General features: G+C 38.7%; 1 protein-coding gene across 2 annotated transcripts; it reads left to right on the top strand.

Annotated features, from left to right (window-relative positions):
* Nucleotides 1-381: 381 nt before the first annotated feature.
* LOC113007563 (interleukin-1 receptor type 1-like) lies at nt 382-18,681 on the top strand. Of its 2 annotated transcripts, none has more exons than XM_026144279.1 (11): nt 382-717; nt 5,427-5,640; nt 6,411-6,585; nt 11,980-12,154; nt 13,032-13,103; nt 13,459-13,585; nt 13,843-13,982; nt 14,086-14,232; nt 14,415-14,573; nt 17,304-17,492; nt 17,794-18,681. In XM_026144279.1, the coding sequence occupies exons 1-11, from the start codon at nt 651-653 to the stop codon at nt 17,985-17,987; spliced, it is 1,659 nt and encodes a 552-aa protein (XP_026000064.1). In that variant the 5' UTR covers nt 382-650; the 3' UTR covers nt 17,988-18,681. The 2 variants fall into 2 exon arrangements, with proteins under 2 accessions (XP_026000064.1, XP_026000063.1); XM_026144278.1 differs by having other exon boundaries at nt 383-717; nt 14,409-14,573.
* Nucleotides 18,682-24,665: the final 5,984 nt, after the last annotated feature.

The raw sequence follows: 24,665 nt of genomic DNA, 5'->3' as shown, positions 1-24,665 counted from the left end.
GGGTAAACCCTTACTTTAAGTATTTATCACAGCAGTTGTGAGATATAAGGCTTACTCATTTCAAAAATTACTACAAAGTTTATTATTAAGACATTTTTATAGGAATGTCATCATTGTTTTTCAAAGCCCAGAAAGCCCAAAATTGGCATTATATTTTGGGAAATTCTGATTTTCTATTAATATGAAGTATTTTTAAATAAATATGTGCTGCAGATGAACTTGCCCATAAATTCCCTTATATATAACCTGACTCCGATCCACTTTATGTTAATGACCAAAATGAGTGCAATTCATATATGAATTATTACTTTTCGATGACGTAACAAAGACGCATGAATGATTTACATCAGCAGAGAGTTACTACAAATGACAAAGAGAATTTTTTTTCTCAACCTTTGACAAAGAAACACCAATCAGTGGAACTTCCTGGGACTTTACTGGGAGTGTTTTGGCTCTGACTTCCTTGTGAGAGCTGAGAACACTCCATCTTTCACTTCCCTTTAAGGGAAGCTGTGCTCCCCAGGAAGTATGTCAAGAAACTTGTATACACTGCAAAGAATACGCTCGCCTGACAGGATGGCTCGTGTTCTCAAGAAAATCACACCGGACTTTACTGAAATGCAGTCTGTTGATTCCCTCAGATAAGAACTATGGCAGCGGCAGGTTGGGTCTGCTTGGTGACTGTTCTGCTGTCTCTGTCATTTGTTGTGACGCGTGGTAAGTACTGATTCTCCAACTTCTTCTGAACACTTAGTTTCAGCTGAGTGACAAGCTCTGTCTGCTTTATGCCAATGTCGTGGGGTTAGCTGTCATGGTTTATAACCAGTTTAACTGGTTTAGAAACCAGTTAAACTGTCTGTTAAGATTTTCCTTAACAGACAGGGCAAACTATCCTATAGCTTTGCCAAATACATTTATATGTATGCATGTATGTATGTATGTGTATATGTGTATATATATATATATATATATATATACACACATATTGTACATATGTATCCTAACTCAAATGTTACCATAAATTAATCATAAATCAGTGATCAGAATAGATACTGGAATAAAAGCTGATTCTTCAGTGTTCCTTGTAGTGGATTTATCTATTCATACATCTGTGGTAGGGGACTGCACAGAATGCATACGGCAGTATGATAAAATCTCTATTCAACTGATAGGTTACCTGGGTAGGTTTTGCTATCAAGACAGACAATCACGACAGAAAAAGATAAACTGTGGTTTGATGAGTAAAAAAAGCATACCCCTCAACATTCCTCTCACGACAATGAAGTGATTCTGATAGACGATAACGTCAAAAAAACAACAACTGAAAGGTCTGTGGGGTTTTTGATGATTATATAGGTCAAGGAGACCAAACATTTATACTCAGACTTTGATGTGTGAATCTCCAGGAAGCGTCTTAGCTAAAAGATGTCAGCATTAAAGTTGCAGCACCTGTGCACGTCAGGCTGAACATAAAGGACAAGGTTTTATAAAATGCTCCAGCAGAGCCAAGGATCCCTCGCCAAGCGTGGCGCCAATAATAAAACAGTTGACTGTAATAAGCAGAGTAATCTTTTTAAAAGTACTACTCTAAATATTCTGTTATACCTGAATACTTTGATACAGGCTAGCTGACATGACTTACCTCCATATTATTACATGGAGGTAAGCTGTACACAGATAAGAAGTATTAGTGTAAGACAAACATTAACAGCTATCTGCTAAAATTACTAAGCGTTGCTAAGATACGGCTGCACGTTGCACTTTTGTCAGCTGGGTTTGACTAGCTGTGACGAACAAATGCTTTAGAATTACCTGAATTTCACAAGGTTCGCTGACGCAGCCTTACAACTTCACTAACAGTTAGACTGTGTAATACAAATTTCTTCTTCTTCTTACAGTAAACTGGCATGATGAGGTGAAAACAGTGTTTATATCTTGTTAATCCTTTAAACCCTGAAACATAAAATCATTTTATAATTTTTTTGATAAATTAAAACGAAAAAAAGAAATGTGCAAAAGTGCAATTTAATGTTCACAGTAATGTGAAGTACAGTATAACAGGTTTAGGATTAGGGTTAAAAAACGGATGATGTTGAGGTCTAAAAAAAACCCGATGAGGGTTATGTCTCATCAGTTAATGCTGTATGAGGTGTTCCACTGATGACAGATTTACAGCTTTGACAGGAAGTGGCAAACAAGACTCTTCCTCACTGTTTGAATAATCTGCGCCCAGGATGCAATCTTGAGCAATAGTGGAAAAGGCAGAACATAAATTGCCTACAGTTTTTAAAATCCCATAACCTTTTTGTCATTAAACAAGCGAAAATGCAAACATTAGCAGCGGTTTCTATTAACACTAAACGCTTAAACATTTAATGTAAAAAGCACCAATTTAGAACAACTGCACATTCGTGAAAAATCCAGTTTGCCTACTGTCCATAGCTGAATACACACAAGCTGTGGCAAGAAGTGCGAACATAGTGTGTAAAATTTCTAAACAAATTTGACATATTTTGATGTTTATTTTAATTCCGTGAAATGTCGTTCTAGCTGTCTGTATGAAAAGCTTCAGAAAGCTCCTGCACATTACCATAAACAGGAGGGAGCCTATGGTAATATGTAATAAGGGCCTGTCTGATTGTGTGATTTTTAATAATAAAAAATACATCATCACATTGGGCTGATAACCTCGTTTTCAGGTATCGTGTTCTCAGCCCATCGACCAAAACTTCGTTGTGGCTCCTCAACTGTGCCTGAAGACTAAATATGTTAAAACACGTGGGTATTTTCTACCACAGTAACAATCTTGTTAACCACAAACGTCATGTATCTCTGACATTGTGAATAGCAAAGTATTTTAGATAGCTCTAAAAGTGCTGACTCTTCAGACCAGTCAGAATATAACTTGATAAAAACAACTTTGCACATATCTGCAACATCCATTTAACTAAGTAAAACTTAGATAACTAAAAACTCAAGAAAAAGGTAGAAATGATTTGGTACAGTTTGTGCAGCAACTGCTCTTTTTCAGAGCAAACATTTAACCACTTACCACAGGTTGCTGCATATCTCATACTGTTTGCTCAGCACAAAAGTGGCACAAAATACGATTATCATAGAATTTCATTTACATCCAATACACCATGATAGCCTTCTCCTTGTCTCCCTTAGGTGCAATACTACAAAGTGTAAATTTTCGATGCAACATACTATTTTATTCTATTTATAAAGTATTATATTCTATTGTTTTCTTAATTTTTGGTGCTTGTAACTTTGTACTGTCCCCTTTCTGCCGTGACCCAACAAATTTCCCATGTGTGGGACAAATACTGGTTTATCTTATCCTATGTTATTAACAGACGGGGAAGAAAAACGGGAAAGCATCCCTAGTTCTGTTTACAGATGCCAAACAGTTACTATTAAATTCAATAATGAAGTGGTGGTGGTGACATATCTTTGCACACCTGCATGGACGTGCATAGCCCTTCTCAGTGGTTGATAACCTGCAATATTAGAAGTTAACAAGTTGCATTAGTCATTGTTACGAAATGTTTGCTCTTTGACTGTAGCAAGACACCCATTTCCAGGAATCCATATTGGTGTTGTTCTACTTTGGACATGGCATTCACAGCTTGGAAAAGAACACAAATGTCTTTTCATGGAAGTTTGGAAGTTGGCTAACAGCTAGCTAGGTCCACCAAGGGGTGTTTGTCCTAAAAATATCTTTTATAAACAGTATGAAAGATGGGCCACCATCAGGTCACCCATGAGTTTTCAACTTTTGAAACTTCAGTGTCAGCATTTTGGTCCGACACTAGCTGGAGGTATTTCCCTGCCTTGTTGTTGTTATTTATCTTTATGAATGACCTAACATTGGTTGTGTCCTTGACATGCCATAAATGAAAAGAAGAACAGAAAAGAACAAACAGTTGTAAACAGAAACTCTACGGCGAGTGACAAGATGGGTTAAATCGCAATGGGCATTGATGTTTTCACACATTTATTCTGAGGAGAATTAAATTTGTTACCCAGAGCAGAGGTAATCCTAAGGTATTATTTCACACCATTACTGGTATTATTACTCCTGGTCCACCTGCTGCCCCCAATTTCTTCAAATGAAGATTGTGAAAAATTTCTTTCTTTCTTAATAGAATTTTTTTTTTAGTAATGTAAGAAAACATTTTTCCCCATCAGCATTTCTTACTCTGCCTCAGCCTGTTATTTGAGACAGCTTTTTATCGGTTTCACTAGCCGAGCTGGAAAAGTTAGTTAATTCAAAGAAAGTATCCTCCTGTTCATTTGACAGTTTACCTGCATCGTTACTCAAAAATGTCTTCCAGTCTATCGGTCCCTGTGTGCTCACCACAATTAACACGTCACTGGTAAAGTCCCTGTGCTGTACATCCCATCTAAAAAAAAACAAAACAGCAGTTGCAGGCCAATCTCAAAATTACCACTAACTGCTAAGATTTTAGAAAAGGTTGTGGCTAAGCAGCTTACAGCAGTTTTGGACAAACACGATATTCTTGACAAATTTCAGTCAGTCAGTGGCTTTCGTAGACCTCATTCTACTGAAACAGCCCTTCTTAGAGTCTCCAGTGACATTTTGATGCAAAACGATGCAGGAAAATGTTTTGTTTTGCTGATGTTGGACCCGACGCCAGCTTTTAAGCCCCAAGATCTATCTATGCTGCAGATTCTGAATGAGTGCTTAGAATCCATTAAAGGTTGGCTGGATGACAGCTTTCTCCAACTTAATGAAGGACACACTGAAGTCCTTGCATGTGACTCCTGACTTGTACCTATGATAATGAATGCTGGTCCCCTTTCGACATTTGTGAAATCATCTATCAGGAACCTAGGGGTAACCTTTGACCCGGCTCTCACATTGGATGTCCATGTCAAATCTCTGATTTGGTCTTGCTTTTATTACTTAAGAAACATTGCCAAATTAAGTCCTATTGTATCTCGTACTAAACTGGAGATTATTATTCATGCATTCATTTCATCACGTTTGGACTACTGTAATTCACTGTTTACATGTCTAAGCAAAAACTCCCTGGAACGTCTGCAGGTTGTTCAGAACGCTGCAGCAAAGCTTTTGACCAAATCCTTGAAGTACTCACATGTGACTCGGTAGTCTCTTTTAAAAACAACTAAAAACACATCTTTTTAGAATTGCATTTCGTTAACTTTTTGTTTGTTTTTGTTTTATACCTTGTTATCTCTGTGTAAAGCACTTTGTGATCTTTTGTCTAGAAAGGTGCTATATAAATAAAATGTTACTTACTTTACTTACTTAGTCCTATTCTGTTCTATCTGTTCTTCTTTTGGAGTAACATGTCTTCCTTGTAGATTGATATATTTTTTTAACATCTTACATTAAATGACAAATAGTTGTTCTCCTGTTGCACTGTCACCTACAGACCACCGTGGGGAGATAGATACCTTCCATGTGAGTGCTGGCCATTTCTTTTTGCTGAATTGCTACACAGCAGAGGCTCATGATGTCGTGATCTGGAGCAGAGGGGAGAGTAAAGACAATCTGAGCCTGCCCACTGGAGTGGAAGTGAGGGACAGGTTACTTTGGTTTCTACCTGTCCAGATGTCCCACAATGGATCTTACACCTGTCAGATAAGGTATAAAAATATCTGTATGACTTCTCTTGCATGAGTTCTCCTGATCCCTGCAGTTCCATGCTTCTAGTATATTTATAAATGTGCTTTAACACACGTGCACAGACAAACACAACCTACTTTATAATAAAATGCTGTAAAACCTAACAGTTGTATGCAGGCTATGATCAAGCTCTGTTGTATTGGAAACCCTTTGTCACTCATCCAAGTGACTTCTTCAGAAGTCTCCAATGAAAACGCTACGTCCAGATGAACAAAATCAACCTTTTGCGACCTGTTTTATAAGATATGCCAACTAACCTACTAACTGGATTTTAACATCTGTAAATCTTTGATGTTGCACTTTTAGGAGACTGTGTGAAGGTTGTACTGGGAGCATATGGAGCCTCCTATACAACAGGGAGACGGGATTGGCCATTTCTAAAAATGAATGTGTTATTTATCCAGGAAATGATCAAACCATTAAGAGCAAATGAGCAACTGGATAAATATCCAAATATATATGAGAGGAGGGATATCAAATCTCCTCAGTTCCAGCCTTCAGGCAGTCTCTGTACGTGTGTGTGCTAATTTATATTCCTAATGGATGTTATTTTTTTTATCTTATATCTAATTAGTGCTGAACAGATATATAACTTCAGCTTATCAGTGGAATAGAGGCATAACTGAAACATCAATTCATATTTTAGTCATATTGTCTGTAACCATTTAGGATAAACAAAAAGTACAGGGATATTTCTTGCTGTTGGCTTTACAATTCTTTTTCTTTTCAGGAATCAGTCTGGAGTATTATTACGGAGGCTAAAGTTTTGGGTGTCAGTGTCTAGTGGAGAGTGTCCTTATACCGTTGAGAGCATTTCCATCACAAAAGGAGTGAGCGACAGTCTTCCTTGTAAACAGAAAGAAATCTTCGGCCTGAATAGCGTGGTGAATGTACGATGGATGAAGGTATAAAGAGGCCTAATACACTTGTTTTACTGCATTGACATGTTTGCCTTGTTAGGACCTGATTTGAGTACAAAGAAAACTGTTGCTCATCAATATTATTTTGCACCTAAAAAAAGCTGGCTGAAGAACGTACTGGCGGTCTGGTCTCTGCCCTCCATATACACCAATCAGGCATAACATTATGACCACCTGGTCCCCCTTTTCAAGTCAAGTCAAGTCAAGTCAAGTTGGCTTTATTGTCACTTCAACCATATACAGTTTAACAGTACACAGTGAGGCGAAACAATGTTCCTCCAGGAACCAAGGTGCTACATGCAACATAAATTTACAACATAAATTAACAGAAAACACTCAACTAGCCAACTAAGAGACCTAGTTAGCTGGCTAGCAGAGACAAGACAGACTGACCTAACATAAATTACAACATAAATTAACAAAAAAAACCAAACTATCTAAGGAAGACTTTTTTTTTGTTATCAGACAGCAGACAACAAAGTGCACGTGCAAATGTGCAAACAAGAGCAGCAAAGTGACAGAATGATAGAAAAACACAACGTAACATAATACAGTGGGGCAAAAAAGTATTTAGTCAGCCACCGATTGTGCAAGTTCCCCCACCTAAAATGATGACAGAGGTCAGTAATTTGCACCAGAGGTACACTTCAACTGTGAGAGACAGAATGTGAAAAAAAAAAATCCATGAATCCACATGGTAGGATTTGTAAAGAATTTATTCGTAAATCAGGGTGGAAAATAAGTATTTGGTCAATAACAAAAATACAACTCAATACTTTGTAACATAACCTTTGTTGGCAATAACAGAGGTCAAACGTTTACTATAGGTCTTTACCAGGTTTGCACACACAGTAGCTGGTATTTTGGCCCATTCCTCCATGCAGATCTTCTCGAGAGCAGTGATGTTTTGGGGCTGTCGCCGAGCAACACGGACTTTCAACTCCCGCCACAGATCTTCTATGGGGTTGAGGTCTGGAGACTGGCTAGGCCACTCCAGGACTTTCAAATGCTTCTTACGGAGCCACTCCTTTGTTGCCCGGGCGGTGTGTTTTGGATCATTGTCATGTTGGAAGACCCAGCCTCGTTTCATCTTCAAAGTTCTCACTGATGGAAGGAGGTTTTGGCTCAAAATCTCACGATACATGGCCCCATTCATTCTGTCCTTAACACGGATCAGTCGTCCTGTCCCCTTGGCAGAAAAACAGCCCCATAGCATGATGTTTCCACCCCCATGCTTCACAGTAGGTATGGTGTTCTTGGGATGCAACTCAGTATTCTTCTTCCTCCAAACACGACGAGTTGAGTTTATACCAAAAAGTTCTACTTTGGTTTCATCTGACCACATGACATTCTCCCAATCCTCTGCTGTATTATCCATGTGCTCTCTGGCAAACTTCAGACGGGCCTGGACATGCACTGGCTTCAGCAGCGGAACACGTCTGGCACTGCGGGATTTGATTCCCTGCCGTTGTAGTGTGTTACTGATGGTGACCTTTGTTACTTTGGTCCCAGCTCTCTGCAGGTCATTCACCAGGTCCCCCCGTGTGGTTCTGGGATCTTTGCTCACCGTTCTCATGATCATTTTGACCCCACGGGATGAGATCTTGCGTGGAGCCCCAGATCGAGGGAGATTATCAGTGGTCTTGTATGTCTTCCATTTTCTGATGATTGCTCCCACAGTGGATTTTTTCACACCAAGCTGCTTGCCTATTGTAGATTCACTCTTCCCAGTCTGGTGCAGGTCTACAATACTTTTCCTGGTGTCCTTCGAAAGCTCTTTGGTCTTGGCCATGGCGGAGTTTGGAGTCTGACTGTTTGAGGCTGTGGACAGGTGTCTTTTATACAGATGATGAGTTCAAACAGGTGCCATTCATACAGGTAACGAGTGGGGGACAGAAAAGCTTCTTACAGAAGACGTTACAGGTCTGTGAGAGCCAGAGATTTTCCTTGTTTGAGGTGACCAAATACTTATTTTCCACCCTGATTTACGAATAAATTCTTTACAAATCCTACCATGTGGATTCATGGATTTTTTTTTTTCACATTCTGTCTCTCACAGTTGAAGTGTACCTCTGGTGCAAATTACTGACCTCTGTCATCATTTTAAGTGGGGGAACTTGCACAATCGGTGGCTGACTAAATACTTTTTTGCCCCACTGTAATAAGGTTTTGTGATGATGAGTTGAGGTAGTGGAGGAACAGTAAACATTCCTTAGTGTAGCAGCAAAAATTAGGAAGTACAGAAGTTAGTGCAAAAAGTCCAGTAATAATATTGTGCAAAAGAGCATTAACAGGTTGGTGTGTACGATGGTTTGGTGGTGTAGGTCAGTGTGTTTGCGCTTGTGTTGATTAGTCAGTCCAGTCTCAATGTTTTGAGGTAGTTGAGTTAACCTGAGTGATAATGTGTGTGTGTGTGTGTGTGTGTGTGTGTGTGTGTGTGTGTGTGTGTGTGTGTGTTTATCAGTCAGTCCCTTTTTGCTGAGGAGATGGATGGCTTGTGGAAAAAAGCTGTTGCACAGTCTGGATGTGTGTGCCCGAATGCTTCGGTACCTTTTTCCAGATGGCAGGAGTTTGAAGAGTGTGTGAGGGGGGTGTGTCCGATCAGCCACAATGCTGGTGGCTTTGCGAATGCAGCGTGTGGTGTAGATGTCCTCAATAGAGGGGAGAGAGACCCCGATGATCTTCTCTGCTGTTCCCACTATCCGCTGTAGTACGCTTTTACTGTCAAAACAGACATTACCCCTCGAGACGTGGACCCCACAAAACCCCGGAAAGTGTGCTGTGGTATCTAAGCAACAGATCCTATTAGGGCTGAACGATTATGGAAAATAATCTAATTGCGATTTTTTGCCCCAATATTGCGATTGCGATGCGATATGCGATTATTTTTTAAGGTCTTTGTCTTCTGTATTATTAAACAAAGACAAGCAATACATCATATAGTATGGCCAATACTATATTACATTAATTTTAAACTGTTCTTTCCTGGAAGACAGACCTCTGTTATGATGACATGAGGTGATGCATGAATTGATGACTGACATTTTTATTTAACTTCTTCAATCACAACAGTATATTTGAACAAACACAATAGTTTATTTTTAGCTTACAAACATCTGAGCATAAAGTGCTGACAAGGAACCCTGGTGTAAACATTAAAATGAAAGTCAGTACAATGTGCAGATTGCAGAAATATACATAAAAAAAATCAGTGGCTTTACCACACTCAGTTTTTCGACATCTGTGAACTACTAGACAGTCATTCAATTAAAAAAATAATATTAAATAAATAAAACTAATAAATAAAAAATACACACATCTTACTGATCTCTGCAGTCAGTAACATTACACATAAAGTGCAAACATAATAGCAATTGTATAAACACAAACACGCCTTTAAAGTTTAAAGGCGTGAAATTGGACGGTCTAGCCTTCTGATTAGCGTCACCGCTGTCTCGGTGGAGTTTAATAAACTCGGCCGTCTGCTTCTTGCTATCTAAAATATAACCAGACACTGGTGTAAATTCTCGACTGTCTCATACTTCTGTTTAATAAGTTTTCTGTTTGACGTTTAGTCAGCTGTGTGAAAACCAAGGAGGAACCCACCCGGGGGATTAATAAAGTTTTATTTTATCTAATCTAATAACTTTAATCTCAGCCAAACCGATTTACTCACGAACAAACAAAACACTGAAAAAAGCCCAACAATAACATTTTTAGGTTGTCTAAGTGACTTATATATTACGTTTAACCCGAGCAGCGAAACTCCGCGGTGATCTGAAAATGATGTGCCGGGAGTTGTGCCGTTCTCGGCCGCATCAGTAACCCTCGAGCTCCCGGCTAGCTGTCGAGCTGGTGGGTAGCAGACGCCTCTGAAAACGTCGAAGCACTTTTGCAAATATGGGATATCTTGATAAACCGAGCAGATATTTGATGTTTACACAACTACTTTCTCGCCTGAAAATATGTTAAAAGTTTATTTTGTGACCCAGAAAGATTAGTATGAGTAATTTTAAAACTTAGTAGCGGCCGCCATTGCTGGAAACTGGAGTTTGGCTGGGCCGCGCTATGAATTCTGGGATATGGTAGTAATTTGGACAGCCTTCGGCGCGTCGCTGTGACGTAATCGGTCTACAAATGCGGCCTCAGGAGGATGCAGCCCATGAATCTGGACATGTCCAGAGTATAATCGCAGCCTTTGTGGTTAGAAAATTGCACTTGATCATGTCGCGATATTATCGCAAATGCGATATATCGTTCAGCCCTAGATCCTATAATTCCTATAAGTTGGGAGGTGGAGACTCCATGGATCAGGCTTCTTTGTCCAACACATCCCACAGATGTTGATTAAATTGAGATCTGGAGAATTTAGAGGCCAAGTCAAGATTCCAAACTCATTGTTGTGCTGCTCAAACCATTTGTAAACCATTTTTTGCTTTGTGGCAGGGTGCATTATCCTGCTGCAAGATTCCACAGCCATCAGGGAATACTGTTTCTATGGGAGGTCATACATGGTCTGCAGCAGTGCTTAGTTAGGTGGTACATGTCAAAGTTACATCCTCATGGATGGTTTCCCAGCAGAACGTTACCCAAAGCAAACTGTGATCCACTATGTATTCTGACACCTTTCTATCAGAACCTACATCAACTCTTTCAGCATTTTGAGCTACAGTAGCTCGTCTGTTGGCTTGGATCACACTCCAGTTTTGGAGAGGCTCTCACCCAGCTGTGTGGCCAACACAATTTGGCACTTGTCAAACTCGGCTCAAATCCTTACGCGTGCCCATTTTTCCTGCTTCTAACACATCAACTTTGAGGGCAAAATATTCATTTGCTGTCTAAGATATCCCAGCCAGTAACAGGTGCTAATAAATCAGTTTTATTCATTTCACCTGTCAGTGGTCATAATGCTATGCTATTGGTGTATAATCCCATTTTATGGAATATAATATCATGAAGAGTGGACAGAAACAATTGCTGATAAACTATCAGTGGAAACAGCAGATATAAACTAGGCTAGTTTATACACAATCGCTCCACCTAAAGTGCTTAGGTGGGCCAAATCCCAGGCTTCTGTTTTACAACTTCCATAAATGCAACACTGCCCCCTTCTGTAGATATCAGGGAAAAATGTGTGCCAGATCTGCCCCCCTGGCAGATAAGACTGGTTGCCACCCAGGCCAGCAACAATGTAGTACTATGCATTTTGTTACCTGGAAACTTGCGACCAACACATTTTGAGATCACTATGCCAGTTTTTTGCTTTTTATTCATGTTTTCCTTTATTTCTGGCTCTTCTTTCTTGTCTTGAGGCTCAAAAATGCCTCTCAAAAATATGGCACTGTGAAAACTAACTACAGGATTGGTTTCTGTCTGCAGGATTGCCAGCTCATTCAGCGGCAAGGGAAACCCATCTCTGTTGATATGAAAGGCAACATGAGGCTTCCTCAAGCCTCAGAGGAGGACAATGGGAAATATACCTGCCTGATAGACATTAACTTGGATGGCAGGAATTATACCGCTTCACGCAGCATCCTGTTGACTGTTAAAGATGGTAAGTACTGTAGAGCTCTCATATTGAATCCTTAATTATTCTGGTGTCATTTTTTTAATATATTACTCTGGCTGTACATAATTATTATTATTATTTTGTTTTGTTTAATCATAGACTTGAAGACTTAATTCAGGGGGTTTAACAAAAAAGAAATAAATCATTGGATGCTTTGGCATACGAGTTGTATCTCTCCATTTTCATTATTTTTCTCTTCTCCTCATGCTGTTGTAAGTTAAATATGTCCAAAGATGTTTTCTCAGAACATGCAGGCTCTTCTTGTTTTTGAGTGTGAACAGTGGTTTTCACCATCTGGTAAACCATCTGTATTTACATTCATAAAGGCATCTCTTGATTGTATATTCTAGACTCTGATAACGACACCATATTTCCTTGAGTGTTTACAACTGTGGTAAATGTTGTTTAGCCTTTTTTTTCTTAAATCATGGACTCTAGTAGGTTTGTTTGGTCTTCTGGGGCCAGATTCATTTCCTTAATTTGCATCAACGTCTCAGTGAATTTCACAAGTTCCAGTGAAATGCTGAAATACAAGTTTAGCTATTGGACTCAGATCCAGATGTCTTTAATTAACTTTGTTTATCATGGAATGACGAGGCAACAGGCCTCATCTCCCATACTTTTGAGCGTCTGAAAATGGGGGATTATGGATAAAAACGAGTGTAATTCCTAAAGAGTTCATGCAAAACCTTGGTTAAACCTCTTGAATTAAAGCTAAACATCTGCACTTCAATCACATCTGGTTTGTCTGATTTAAATTAGCCTGTGATGGTGTACAGAGGCAATATATACAAATGCTTATGGAGCTAAATGTATATTGTCCCACTTTCTTTATTTTTCCTTCCTTCTTTCTTTCTTGCAGACCTCCCAGAAAAAGTTTTTGTAGAGCCACAGCTGGTGACCCCTGACAAGCAAGAGATTACAGTTGAACTAGGCAAGTGAAACACTAAATAAAATGCATTAGAGTGAATGTTAGTGCTATGGAAAAATATTATAAACACCTTTAAATATCATGAAGTCATTTACACCATTATCCATTTATTGACTGTATGATCTTTATGATAAATACTTGACAAACAGTTGTTTTTCAAGTCAAGATGACAATAAAGTCCTTTAAAACCTTTGCAATGGTGCTTTGTCATCTAGCGACTGAACAGAATTAGTCAGAAGCCTTTTGAAAAGTTTCCGTGACGTTAAATTTCATTTGAGCTAACTTCATATTTTTGTTTGATCAAAACGGGAAATGTAGACTGACAGTTTCTTTGTTTTTTACTCTCACTGCCCACCAGGTTTGAGAGTGGAGCTGCAGTGTTTAGCATTCATAGGCTACAGTGAGGATAACGAGTCTTCACTGCACTGGACTGTTGGCAAGGATTACGCTGAGGACCTCGAGGAGATTAGTGTGTCCCGGAAAACGTGAGTTTTACATTACCATGGACGGGGCTATTAATAGGGCGAATACAAAACACTGCATTATACTGCATCGAGATTAAATCAAAACAACACAATGTGTCAGACATTAAATGTCACTTGGAGGCAGAACTTCTTTTCTGAGTAATAGACTGTAAATGTTGCAACTGTAGCAGCACAAAAAACTTAACACCTAACATTTACATATTATTCTTTGATTCCATGATTCATTCTGACTGACTGATTGTTTTTGTACCCTTTAGTATTCATAGAGAAGGCAAAGTATACGAACTGGTCATTCTGTCCATCGCTAAAGTTCATCGCAAGTTCCTGAATTTTGAGTTCGAGTGCCATTTAGAAAGCCTAGCGGGAGAACAAATCAGTGTGGTGAAGCTTAAAGAAGGTAATAAAGATATATATAGACATATACATATAAATGTGTGTGTGTTCAAGAATTATAGTCGTCTGAGACACTTGCCTTACGTTTGTCTCCTTCCTCTCTCCAGCTGACCGCAGTTCTTTCCACATGAGTTGGGCTGTTTGCCTTTCTGCATCTCTGGCTGTTCTAGCCTTGGCTGCGTGCTTCTTCTTCTTTAAAGTAAACCTGATATTGGCTTACAGGGATCTGTTGGCACATTTTCCCAAACAACAAGGTAAAGCCGTTATCAGTTGAACTTAAGTTTTTGTGTGGCATCATCTGACGAGATACTACTAACCTTACAGCACAACTAACACAGTACTGAAAGCCGTGAAAGCTGGATGTTGATTCACATTTTAAAAGGATCAAACGTTATAAAATGAACATAAACAATCATTTAGATTCTGTCAGTTCCAGATGGGAAGCTCTATGATGCCTACGTGAGTTTCATCCATTCCAATGCCATGAGTTCAGATGAGGGCGCGAGGTTTGCCATGCAGATCCTGCCTGAGAAACTGGAGGAACAATATGGCTACTCTCTGTTTATCAGAGGACGGGATGACTGTCCTGGCGAAGGTAAGAAGCAGATATCCATAATATGTAAACAGAGGTAGAAAGACTTGTCTTTCTAGATGTAGTGTAATTCTTGAGGTTGTTAAGGTCATTCTCCAACCCCCAAAAGACGGGAAAACATACAAAGGCTTTGAGCTGTTTATTGTCACAAACTGCTGTTCACAGTTTTTATTAAATTAAGACATCAAATACATAACCAACGAATCTAAATCAGTTGCTATGATGCTTTCAGGTAAAAGACAAGTAGAACTAGTTGCATTTTAAATGTGGTTAAATTAACGTTTTTAATGACTTTATAAAACAAGAACTGGTTGCTTGATTTTCATTTTGATTTTCTCTAATGCACACAGACTCAAAGAGTCAAATATATACATACACTCACTTAAACCTCTAATAAGTGGTGCTGAAGCCTCTACAACAGGGGTCTCAAACTCCAGGCCTCGAGGGCCGGTGTCCTGCAGGTTTTAGATCTCACCCTGGGTCAACACACCGGAATCAAATGACTAGTTCGTTACCAGGCCTCTGGAGAACTTCAGACATGTTGAGGGAGTAATTTACCCATTTAAATCAGCTGTGTTGGATCAAGGACACATCTAAAACCTGAAGGACACCGGCCCTCAAGGTCTGGAATTCGAGACCCCCGCTTCTACACTATCTGTTAACTTGACAAGACCAAGGCCTATTATCTTTGTGCTACTAAAGTCATCAGCGATTACAACTGATGTTGTAGTCAGTCAATACTTCTCTTTGCCAGCATGAAAAGGATTTGTTTGACAGCACTCATTAGATTGACCAATACTCAGGTCTCAGTGAAGATCTAAGAAGGACAATTGTAGATTAGGGCTGCCACAAACGATTATTTTGATAGTCGACTAGTCACCGATTAATGGATCATGCATCCATTGGACGTAAAACGTACAGCTTATTGCACCAGCATGCATCTGCTCTTATATAACTATCATTAGCTTACAGCTTTAAGTGTTTAAGGTCTGTGCTAACTAAAAATAAAGACAAGATGATAGTTTATTAAATTTTAATGAAATCTGCAGATTGTTTCAGTGAAGTTTAATAAACTCAGCCGTCTGCTCCTTGCTATCTAAAATATAACGGGACACCGGAGAATATTCTCGAGCATCTCACACTTCTGATAATCAGCTGTCTGCTTGAGGTTTACTCAGCTGTGTAAAAACTATAACTTTAATCTCAGCCAAACGATTTACTCAGGAACAAATAAAATACTGAAAAAAGCCAAACAATAACATTTTTAAATTATCTAAGTGACTCATATATCATGTTTAACCTGAGTAGTGAAAGACGGTGGTGGGTTTAAAAACGATTTGCCGGGAGTCCGGTGTTCTCACAGCTCTAGTGAGCCTTGCCCCCGGCTAACTATCGAGCTAGTGGGTAACAGATGTCTCTGAAAACGTCGGAGCACTTTTGAAAATATGTGGTGTCCTGATAAACTGAGCAGATATTTGAGGTTTACACAGCTACATTCTCGCCTGAAAATATGTTAAACGTTTATTTTGTGACCCAAAAAGAATAATAAGAGTAAAGTTAAAACTAACTAGCGGCCGCCATTGTTGACTTCTGCGCTGAGCCGCGCTATGAATTCTGGGACACAGCTTCTTCTTCTTCGGGGTTTAGCGGCAGCTGGCATCCTTGTACATGCAGTGCTGCCATCTTCTGTTTCAGTCCATTATTACACTCTTAAATCCTACTACTTATTCCTGCGTCTTTTGTGATCTTACAAAGCTTCAAACGACGCGTCGACTATTAAATTAGTCGTCGACGATTTCAATAGTCGACGTAATCGTGACTAGTCGACTAATCGTGGCAGCCCTATTGTAGATTTACAATTGGGAAGGGAAAGTCTGGAGTTATTGTTAAACAACAGCAGGTTCCAAGACCCTCAGTTCAGAACTCTAACTACAAAAAAGTACAAGTTTTTTGGATGCGCCACTGCTTTGCCACTATCTGGAGGATGACCAAATAATGTTGTCCTCAGATCAGAGAACATTAGTTAGGAAAAACTTCAGCGGAACCACCAGGACTCAAGCCTGCCATGACCTGGAAGATAAAGTAAAGGCTGTTGAACCAAAGAACACTGTAACAGCTGTGTAGCATGGTGGCGGCATTGCTATTGCATTCATTCTCATGATGAGTGTATCTAAACCTTTGACCACAACTGTATCTGTAAGAATTCTGTTTATAGTTGCAAAAAAAAGAAAAAAAGAAAGAGAAGTTTGAAAAGAAAATAAGAGCTTCTTGGTTAAACTCCTAGTATAATACATGGGAGAAATTGGATAAAAGCCATGTTTACTAAATTACTGGAACACAGTACAGTACAGTTAAAAACAGACTTAATACTTTCTTGAGCTGATGTCTAGCTATCCTCTGTATTTCTGTTTTTCCCTTTTCTTTTTGTGTTCTTCTTATTGCTCTAGTTTATTTCCTTTATGTTTGTATTGGTGATACATTGCAATTCAATTCAGTTTTTATGTATATAGTGCCAAATCACAATAACAGCTGCCTCAAGGCACTTACAAGGTTCTTTAATTTTATTAATGCAGACTAAACTGGTAAGTTAAAAAAAGAAGAAGAAATGAGTGCCTGGAAGAAGCCACAGTTCTGCCCAAAATTATAGTTTGTGCTGTTGAAATGGGCTGTCTTCAGTTTGCAGACAAAGAGTTCTAACCTGCAGTTTTGTGTCTGGCCATGAATCCCTTACAGCAATACACGATGCAACAGCTGCTGCGATGCACCAGTGCCGCAGACTGCTTATCATCTTATCACCTGAGGCGAAAACGGAGGAAAGCACTTGCATATGTGACAATCAAAGCCAAGTGTGGTATGAGCAGAAAGTTGGCCTTCATGATGCTTTGACGAAGAATGATCCCAGAGTTATCCTGGTGGAAATTGGTAAATGATTCCTCATTTTTCAAAAATCTCTAGCCACATGAATTCTGTTAAGTCACGGGTTATATAGCTCAGCATTCATGCCCTATTTGGTCATGTATAATTCTTTGCAGGCATCACAAACAGAGATTTTACTTCCAGCTTTTATGCTAAGCTAACTTAGTACATTTTGATAAGGAATAAAGTGTGTTCATCTCTGGACTTGTTGCACTCGGTCAGGACTTCGTTTAATAAAAATTAAAATGTCAGCTTATTAAACGTGTTTATTTTCATTTATATTTAAACTGTTTTTCTTTTTTGCCAGATGGTCCAGTGGATTACAGTCACTTGCCAGAGTCTGTGCGTTATATCAAGAGGAAACAAGGAGCCCTGAAGTGGAAGAAAGATTTTCTTGCGACACACAAATTCACAGAATTATACTCAAAGAGAAACTTTTGGATAAATCTCAGGTACCACATGCCCCCAGTACCTACAAGAAGGCTCCAAACTATTGTCTAAACAATATCTTAAAGTTTTATTGATGGGATTCATCCATCAGGCCTGTTTCTTGGAACACTTGACAAATGGAAACTTTACGTGCTTACAGCTGTCGTCACCTGTATTTTTAAGACTCACTAGGACTACAATAAGCAAGCCCATATATTCTTCTGCACAATGAATTTCACAACATGTGCAACAAGGATGGAGGCATCTGCTGGACTTTTCTATTGGTGCATGTTTGCTATTACTTCCTTCATAAGTGATAGCAATACATTTTTTCTACATTTGAATTGTATTTTTTTATGCACTTATAATATATCATCAGGCATGCTAGCAACTTTTAAAATTGCACCTTTCCTTTATAGAAGGGCTGTGTACATACATATGTGTACATATTTGAAAGGATAATTATTTTTTATGTTGACAGCATTGCTTATTTTTATACTGAATGATAGATTTTTGAATGATACATATTTATATTCTGTTATTTAAGTATTTGTGACTGAGTATAAATGTTTAAGTATTATATATTTTGTATTCTTTTTTTCCAAGTTTCCCTTCCAAGTATGGCTTACTGATTGTGTCTCTTCATCACATCAGTTTACTCAGAGGAAAAGATTTAAACTTATTCAGTAGAATAGTTTGAGGCAATGGCATTCCATCAAGACAAGCACCTAGTCAAATTCAAAATTAGACATTAATTAAAACATAGCAAGAGGAAGCGATATCTCTACTTTCGTGTCAAACAGTGCTCTGTCATGATGCGCGTCGCCTGTTTGCATTCATCCCTACATCACTAGAATATTCTGGATGCTACTGGGTATAATTGTCGAAAGCTGCACTTGCCTGGGATCTCAATGGAAACAGTAGCGTGTCTCTGTTTTATGGGCATGTCTGTGTCCCATGAACGATAGCTGGAGCTTGTCAAGCCAAGAGTCCAGCAGCTTTTTCTGACTGATTTTGCATGTTCATTGTGTATAAAGTCCAGTCTTTAATGGGAGACTGATAGAATATTAGTGCACTAGACAAGATGCTTCACTGCTGTCAGATCAAGTAACAGCTTTGCTTTGTGTGGAAACACAGCTAGCATTAGCAACTAGAGTCTTCTGTGATAAGTTTCCTCCTATTGGCCATCTTGGACAATATGTGTGATGTAGAGGAATTAGAGTGCTGTGTAACTGTAATTATACAGCACTCTAGAGGAGTAATGTGTTAATTACTCCTTTAGCACATTAGCAAGGTAAAGCTTGATAACAAGGAGTGAGTGCAAGATCCAGTTTATTTAAACAGAAGAGGTGCAGTCTCATGTTCAGGGACAGCCACTACAAATATGATTAAACGGTGAGTATAAAGCATTTAAAAATTAGTCAAAGGAGCTTGCAAAGAAAAGCGTCTGGACTTCTTTAAGTTGCTTGAAGACGTTTCACCTCTCATCCGAGAAGCTTCTTCAGTTTTCTTTGCAAGCTCCTTTGACTACGATGACCTGGATGACTGAGAACCTTCACAGACATTTAAAAATTAGTTCAGCCTTAATAACTTTGGCAGTATTTTTAATCTATACAACACAGATGAGGAACATTTCACCACAGCTTTGTTTATAGTGTTTTATTGCCACTTTTGCTAGAAGAATGGTTTTAAAAAAATCCCTCCATTCTTCATGGTCACCTAATAGTAAATTAATTTCAGTAATGTAGAAGATATTTAACTATACAGGTAAAAATATTTACAATTTTCAGCCAGGTTTGAATATAAACGCAAACATGTCCATGTAAGAAGGCTGTTAGCATTTGAAACATCTCTTTAAAAAGGTGTTGCTGTTTTGTATTATGATTTAGTGCTTTGTATGCTGAAGAACAGGAAACCAGTCACAACTGAATCAAGTCATTTTAAGGGCAATACACCTTAAACACAAGATATCATGATCTTGAAGTGGAAAAACCTCTAAATGGAAAACTCCCCTAAAAACAGTGCGCTAATATTAGCCAGCTGATGTTTTGGAACCTTCCAAGATCCTCCGTTTAACGGAAAGACACCATCTAAATACACAAAATAACCATAATGCTGCGCTTTTTCTTGTTAACAGTGCTGTGTCCCTTCCAAAGGCCAGATGATGCTAGGGCAACCATATAATAATAATAATAATAATAATAATAATAATAATAATTTAATAAAAATAAGTTTGTGTGTGAAGAGGGCCAGGTTTGTAATTTAGATTTATCGAAACACAAATATATCCAGATATATGCAATTTAAACACAGTAAAAGTTTGCAGGTTTGACACTGATCCAATCTCCTCTTAAATAAGTACAATACGCATAAGATGTTACCTTCACTGTATACATGCAGAAAAAGATAAATGAAAAATTAAACATTCAGAACTGTAAAAGCATCTCTAAAACTATTATAAAGATTTTATACTATACTGTCAAAGACTTAAAGACAAACAATAAAATTAAATTTCATGACTTAGAAATCAGTGGCATATTTAACAGTTTTTGATTAGTTTCAGACTAATCCTAACTGATACTTTCTGTGCACTTTGTGCAATTTGTTTTCAGTGTATAAAAAAAAAAATCCCCTCTTTTACTTATCTTGGTCATTTGATCTCCGTGTACTGCCAGCATCCTGTGTTTGCGGTTTTATGCGGCGGGAGTCGTCGGTCTCTTTCTGTTTGTGTTGGCTGTCACCTAGACTTTATTCCTGACGAAACAGATTTTCTCAGAATTTTCTGAGCACTGACAGCTATAAAAGGCACGAAATGACAGATCAAATCATGTTACCACTGCTTGTCTATATATGATCTATATATTGGAGGGGTTCTACTTTTGGCTATCACCGAACCCATTTCCATGCCTTAAATCTGATTGCCTGAAAACAGCAAAACCTAGTGAGTTCACTAACGGGTCACTCATCTGAAAAATGTTTCTCAACAGCATATCAACACACTTGAACGATGTAAATCTGCTTAACTTCAGCGTATTACGAGCTTGTATATATGTTATCATTATCATAGTGATATTTAGCTCAAAGCATCCAAATCTGGCTTCAGCTTCAGAGCTGCTGTGCGGGCTGAACTTAAAATTATATGCAAACATATTATAACTTGGTGCTAAATATTGAGTAAAGACTGGTGAGAAAGAAATTAGTCAGTTATGCACAAGCATTACTCATAAATGATTCTCTCATTCATCTGTAGATGGATGTACTGCTGGAACCCAAGATAATATAGTGCATCAATCTCGCATGTTCCTGAGAAAGGCTTTCCACCCACATTAACAAACTTTGTGTTCTTAGGGAGTGGGATTCCCCATCAGGGACTTCAACAGTCAAGCTGTTCCTCTCCAAGTCTTGAACAATTTCCTCTCTTTGGTTGCCTCCTAATTACAGCTTTTTCCCCGTTAAACTCGCGTAACACGCAGGTCCAGCACACCAACAGTTTCCAATCCAGTCTCTTTATCACAACAAATCCACATAAATTCTAATTAAAGTGAATCAACTTCCTGATGTCACTGATTATTTTAAGAGCAAAACCCTCCAGATCAGGTTAAAACTATTTTCCTTTAAAATGTTCACTTATCTCACTGGAGTCTCCAATTTCAGCCGGCTTCCCTTCTCCAACTGTGTCCTACAGAAAAACAAAGAACATCCTTCCTGTTTTCTATTCAATTCAATTCAATTCAATTCAATTTTATTTATATAGCGCCAAATCACAACAAAAGTCGCCTCAAGGCGCTTCATAGATACAGAGAAAAACCCAACAATCATATGACCCCCTATGAGCAAGCACTTTGGCGACAGTGGGAAGGAAAAACTCCCTTTTAACAGGAAGAAACCTCCGGCAGAACCAGGCTCAGGGAGGGGCGGCCATCTGCTGCGACCGGTTGGGGTGAGAGAAGGAAGACAGGATAAAGACATGCTGTGGAAGAGAGACAGAGGTTAATAACAGATATGATTCAATGCAGAGAGGTCTATTAATACATAGTGAGTGAGAAAGGTGACTGGAAAGGAAAAACTCAATGCATCATGGGAATCCCCCGGCAGCCTACATCTATTGCAGCATAACAAAGGGAGGATTCAGGGTCACCTGGTCCAGCCCTAACTATATGCTTTAGAAAAAAGGAAAGTTTTAAGCCTAATCTTAAAAGTAGAGATAGTGTCTGTCTCCCGAATCCAAACTGGAAGCTGGTTCCACAGAAGAGGGGCCTGAAAACTGAAGGCTCTCCCTCCCATTCTACTTTTAAATACTCTAGGAACAACAAGTAGGCCTGCAGAGCGAGAGCGGAGCGCTCTAATAGGGTGATATGGTACTACAAGGTCATTAAGATAAGATGGGGCCTGATTATTTAAGACCTTGTATGTGAGGAGCAGGATTTTGAATTCAATTCTGGATTTAACAGGAAGCCAATGAAGGGAAGCCAAAACAGGAGAAATATGCTCTCTCTTTCTAGTCCCTGTCAGGACTCTTGCTGCAGCATTTTGGATTAGCTGAAGGCTTTTCAGTGAGTTTTTTGGACATCCTGATAATAATGAATTACAGTAGTCCAGCCTGGAAGTAATAAATGCATGAACTAGTTTTTCCGCGTCACTCTGAGACAGGATATTTCTAATTTTAGAGATGTTGCGCAAATGGAAGAAAGCAGTCTTACATATTTGTTTAATATGTGCGTTGAAGGACATGTCCTGGTCAAAAATGACTCCAAGGTTCCTCACCGCGTTACTGGAGGCCAAGGTAATGCCATCCAGAGTAAGAATCTGATTAGATACCATATTTCTAAGATTTTCAGGGCCGAGTACAATAACCTCAGTTTTATCTGAATTAAGAAGCAGAAAGTTAGCGGCCATCCAGGTCTTTATGTCTTTAAGACATTCCTGCAGTTTCTCTCCCCTTTATTGAGAAGGGCTCAAATCATTACCAATCAACTACTCTCTGTACTCAACTCTAAATAGCTGGCAGCTGGAGAAGAGCTGCAGAACACAAAGACAAAACACAAAAACACCAAAGCATGCAATAACTCAAATGGAAGATGATGCCACTAGGGCTGGGCGATATGGCCTAAAATTCATATCGCGATATAATTTGAAGCATGTGCGGTAACGATATATATCACGATATATTCTTTTCTTCTGTATAACGTATTTCCCACACCATAAGGCACACTTAAAATCCTTTAATTTTCTCAAAAATCGAGATTGTGCCTTATGTATGAATTCTGGTTGTGCTTACTGACCTCGAACCGATTTTGGCGTGCAGAAATCTGTTAAAAGATGTTTTAGTACAACTTTGGTAAGCCGCACTGCTTGATGGATTGTCAGAGCCTTACGGCTGCCGTAGTGAGTAACGGAATACAGTTACTCATATCTTGTATTTTAAATACATAACGGCGGTACATGTATTCCGTTACTCCCCAACACTGATTATGGCAGAATGCAGGTCCCAGATACATGGGTTGCCACTAATACATACTAAGTTGTGCTATAAGAAGAATGACTTTATTGATCCCAAAGGGAAATTGCTATGTCTGATATAGCTCATCTGCAATATTATATGAGAATTAAAATATATGACTACTGACTGACTGATAAGAATATCTGGAGCTGATAGAACATCTGGAGTAATGTTCTATCTGTAGCTGTTCTTGATAAATAATGCTATGTAAGAATTAAAATCAAAAAAGGTTTTTTATGATTTCTGTGCTTTTGAGGCTGCAAATGTTATTATTTTCAGATTTAGTTTTTCTGACCAACAATTCATTTTTAATTCACTGTAAATTAATCCGCAAATATCATTTTCCTGATAACAACCCAGCCAGTGTATATACCCATACCAATGGATGCAGCATAAAAATCTTTTACTGACCTAATGCAATACATATACACTTTGTAGTTAAAGAATTTTAAAGTTCTTACTGTCATCATGGCAGCTACATCCTTTAGCTTTGTGCCCTGTTCCCCCGATCACTTTGCAAACACTTTCAGCAGACTGTCAGAGAGAAACTCAGCTCCGTTAGAAACCTTGACTGTAAAGGCATGGTTGGGATGCACTGGAATGCTTCATTTTATCTGAAATGACATAAAATAATTTTGAAATAACAGCAGGCACTGTGCTTGGTTAATCAGTAATGTTTTGTTGAATAAAAACTGTTTCCAGATCTTATGGGATTAAAAAAAATCCAAAGATGTTTGTTTCTGATTTGCAACCCAACAACCCACAAGTTACAACCTCATTTTAGTTCAAGTGTGAGTCCAGTAATCACCTTTCTGACAATACATACTGGTATAAGTTAAACCTATATGGCAGATTTTGGATTTCTCAGTTGTATTAATAGGGTGGTCTATTTGAGTATGCATACACCTAATAACTATAAAAACCCTATTATAATTAAGTTACAGAAACCTTAAGCGAAAATAGAATATACTTTCTCACCATAACACCTTGAACCCACAATCCATCAGCTGACTCCTGGTGAAATGCAGAATAGAGGTCATCTCTCAATGTGCAGCAAAAAAAACAAACAAACAAAAACAAAAGGACAGCAGGTGAGGGCAGGAGGTGTAGGGATGTAAGCTAGCATAATGCCACTGATGATATTAGCTAAAGCTGTTCAATGTCCAAAATCTCACTAACACCACGGTGCAGTAAATACACAATGTAACTGAAGAGTCAGTTGTCAAATCTATTCACACAGAAAACCAGAT

Source organism: Astatotilapia calliptera, chromosome 16, assembly GCF_900246225.1.
Source record: "Astatotilapia calliptera chromosome 16, fAstCal1.2, whole genome shotgun sequence".
Taxonomy (NCBI): Eukaryota; Metazoa; Chordata; class Actinopteri; order Cichliformes; family Cichlidae; genus Astatotilapia; species Astatotilapia calliptera.
The sequence above is the reverse complement of the archived record's forward strand: the minus strand, read 5'-3'. Positions and strand labels throughout refer to the sequence as shown.

Excerpts from the sequence above, each read along its gene's own strand:
- LOC113007563 (XM_026144278.1), top strand. The coding sequence starts at position 651 with ATGGCAGCGGCAGGTTGGGTCTGCTTGGTGACTGTTCTGCTGTCTCTG. Across the intron at positions 13,586-13,842 it reads ATTAGTGTGTCCCGGAAAAC|TATTCATAGAGAAGGCAAAG; the intron begins GTGAGTTTTACA and ends TGTACCCTTTAG. Across the intron at positions 17,493-17,793 it reads AGTTATCCTGGTGGAAATTG|ATGGTCCAGTGGATTACAGT; the intron begins GTAAATGATTCC and ends CTTTTTTGCCAG.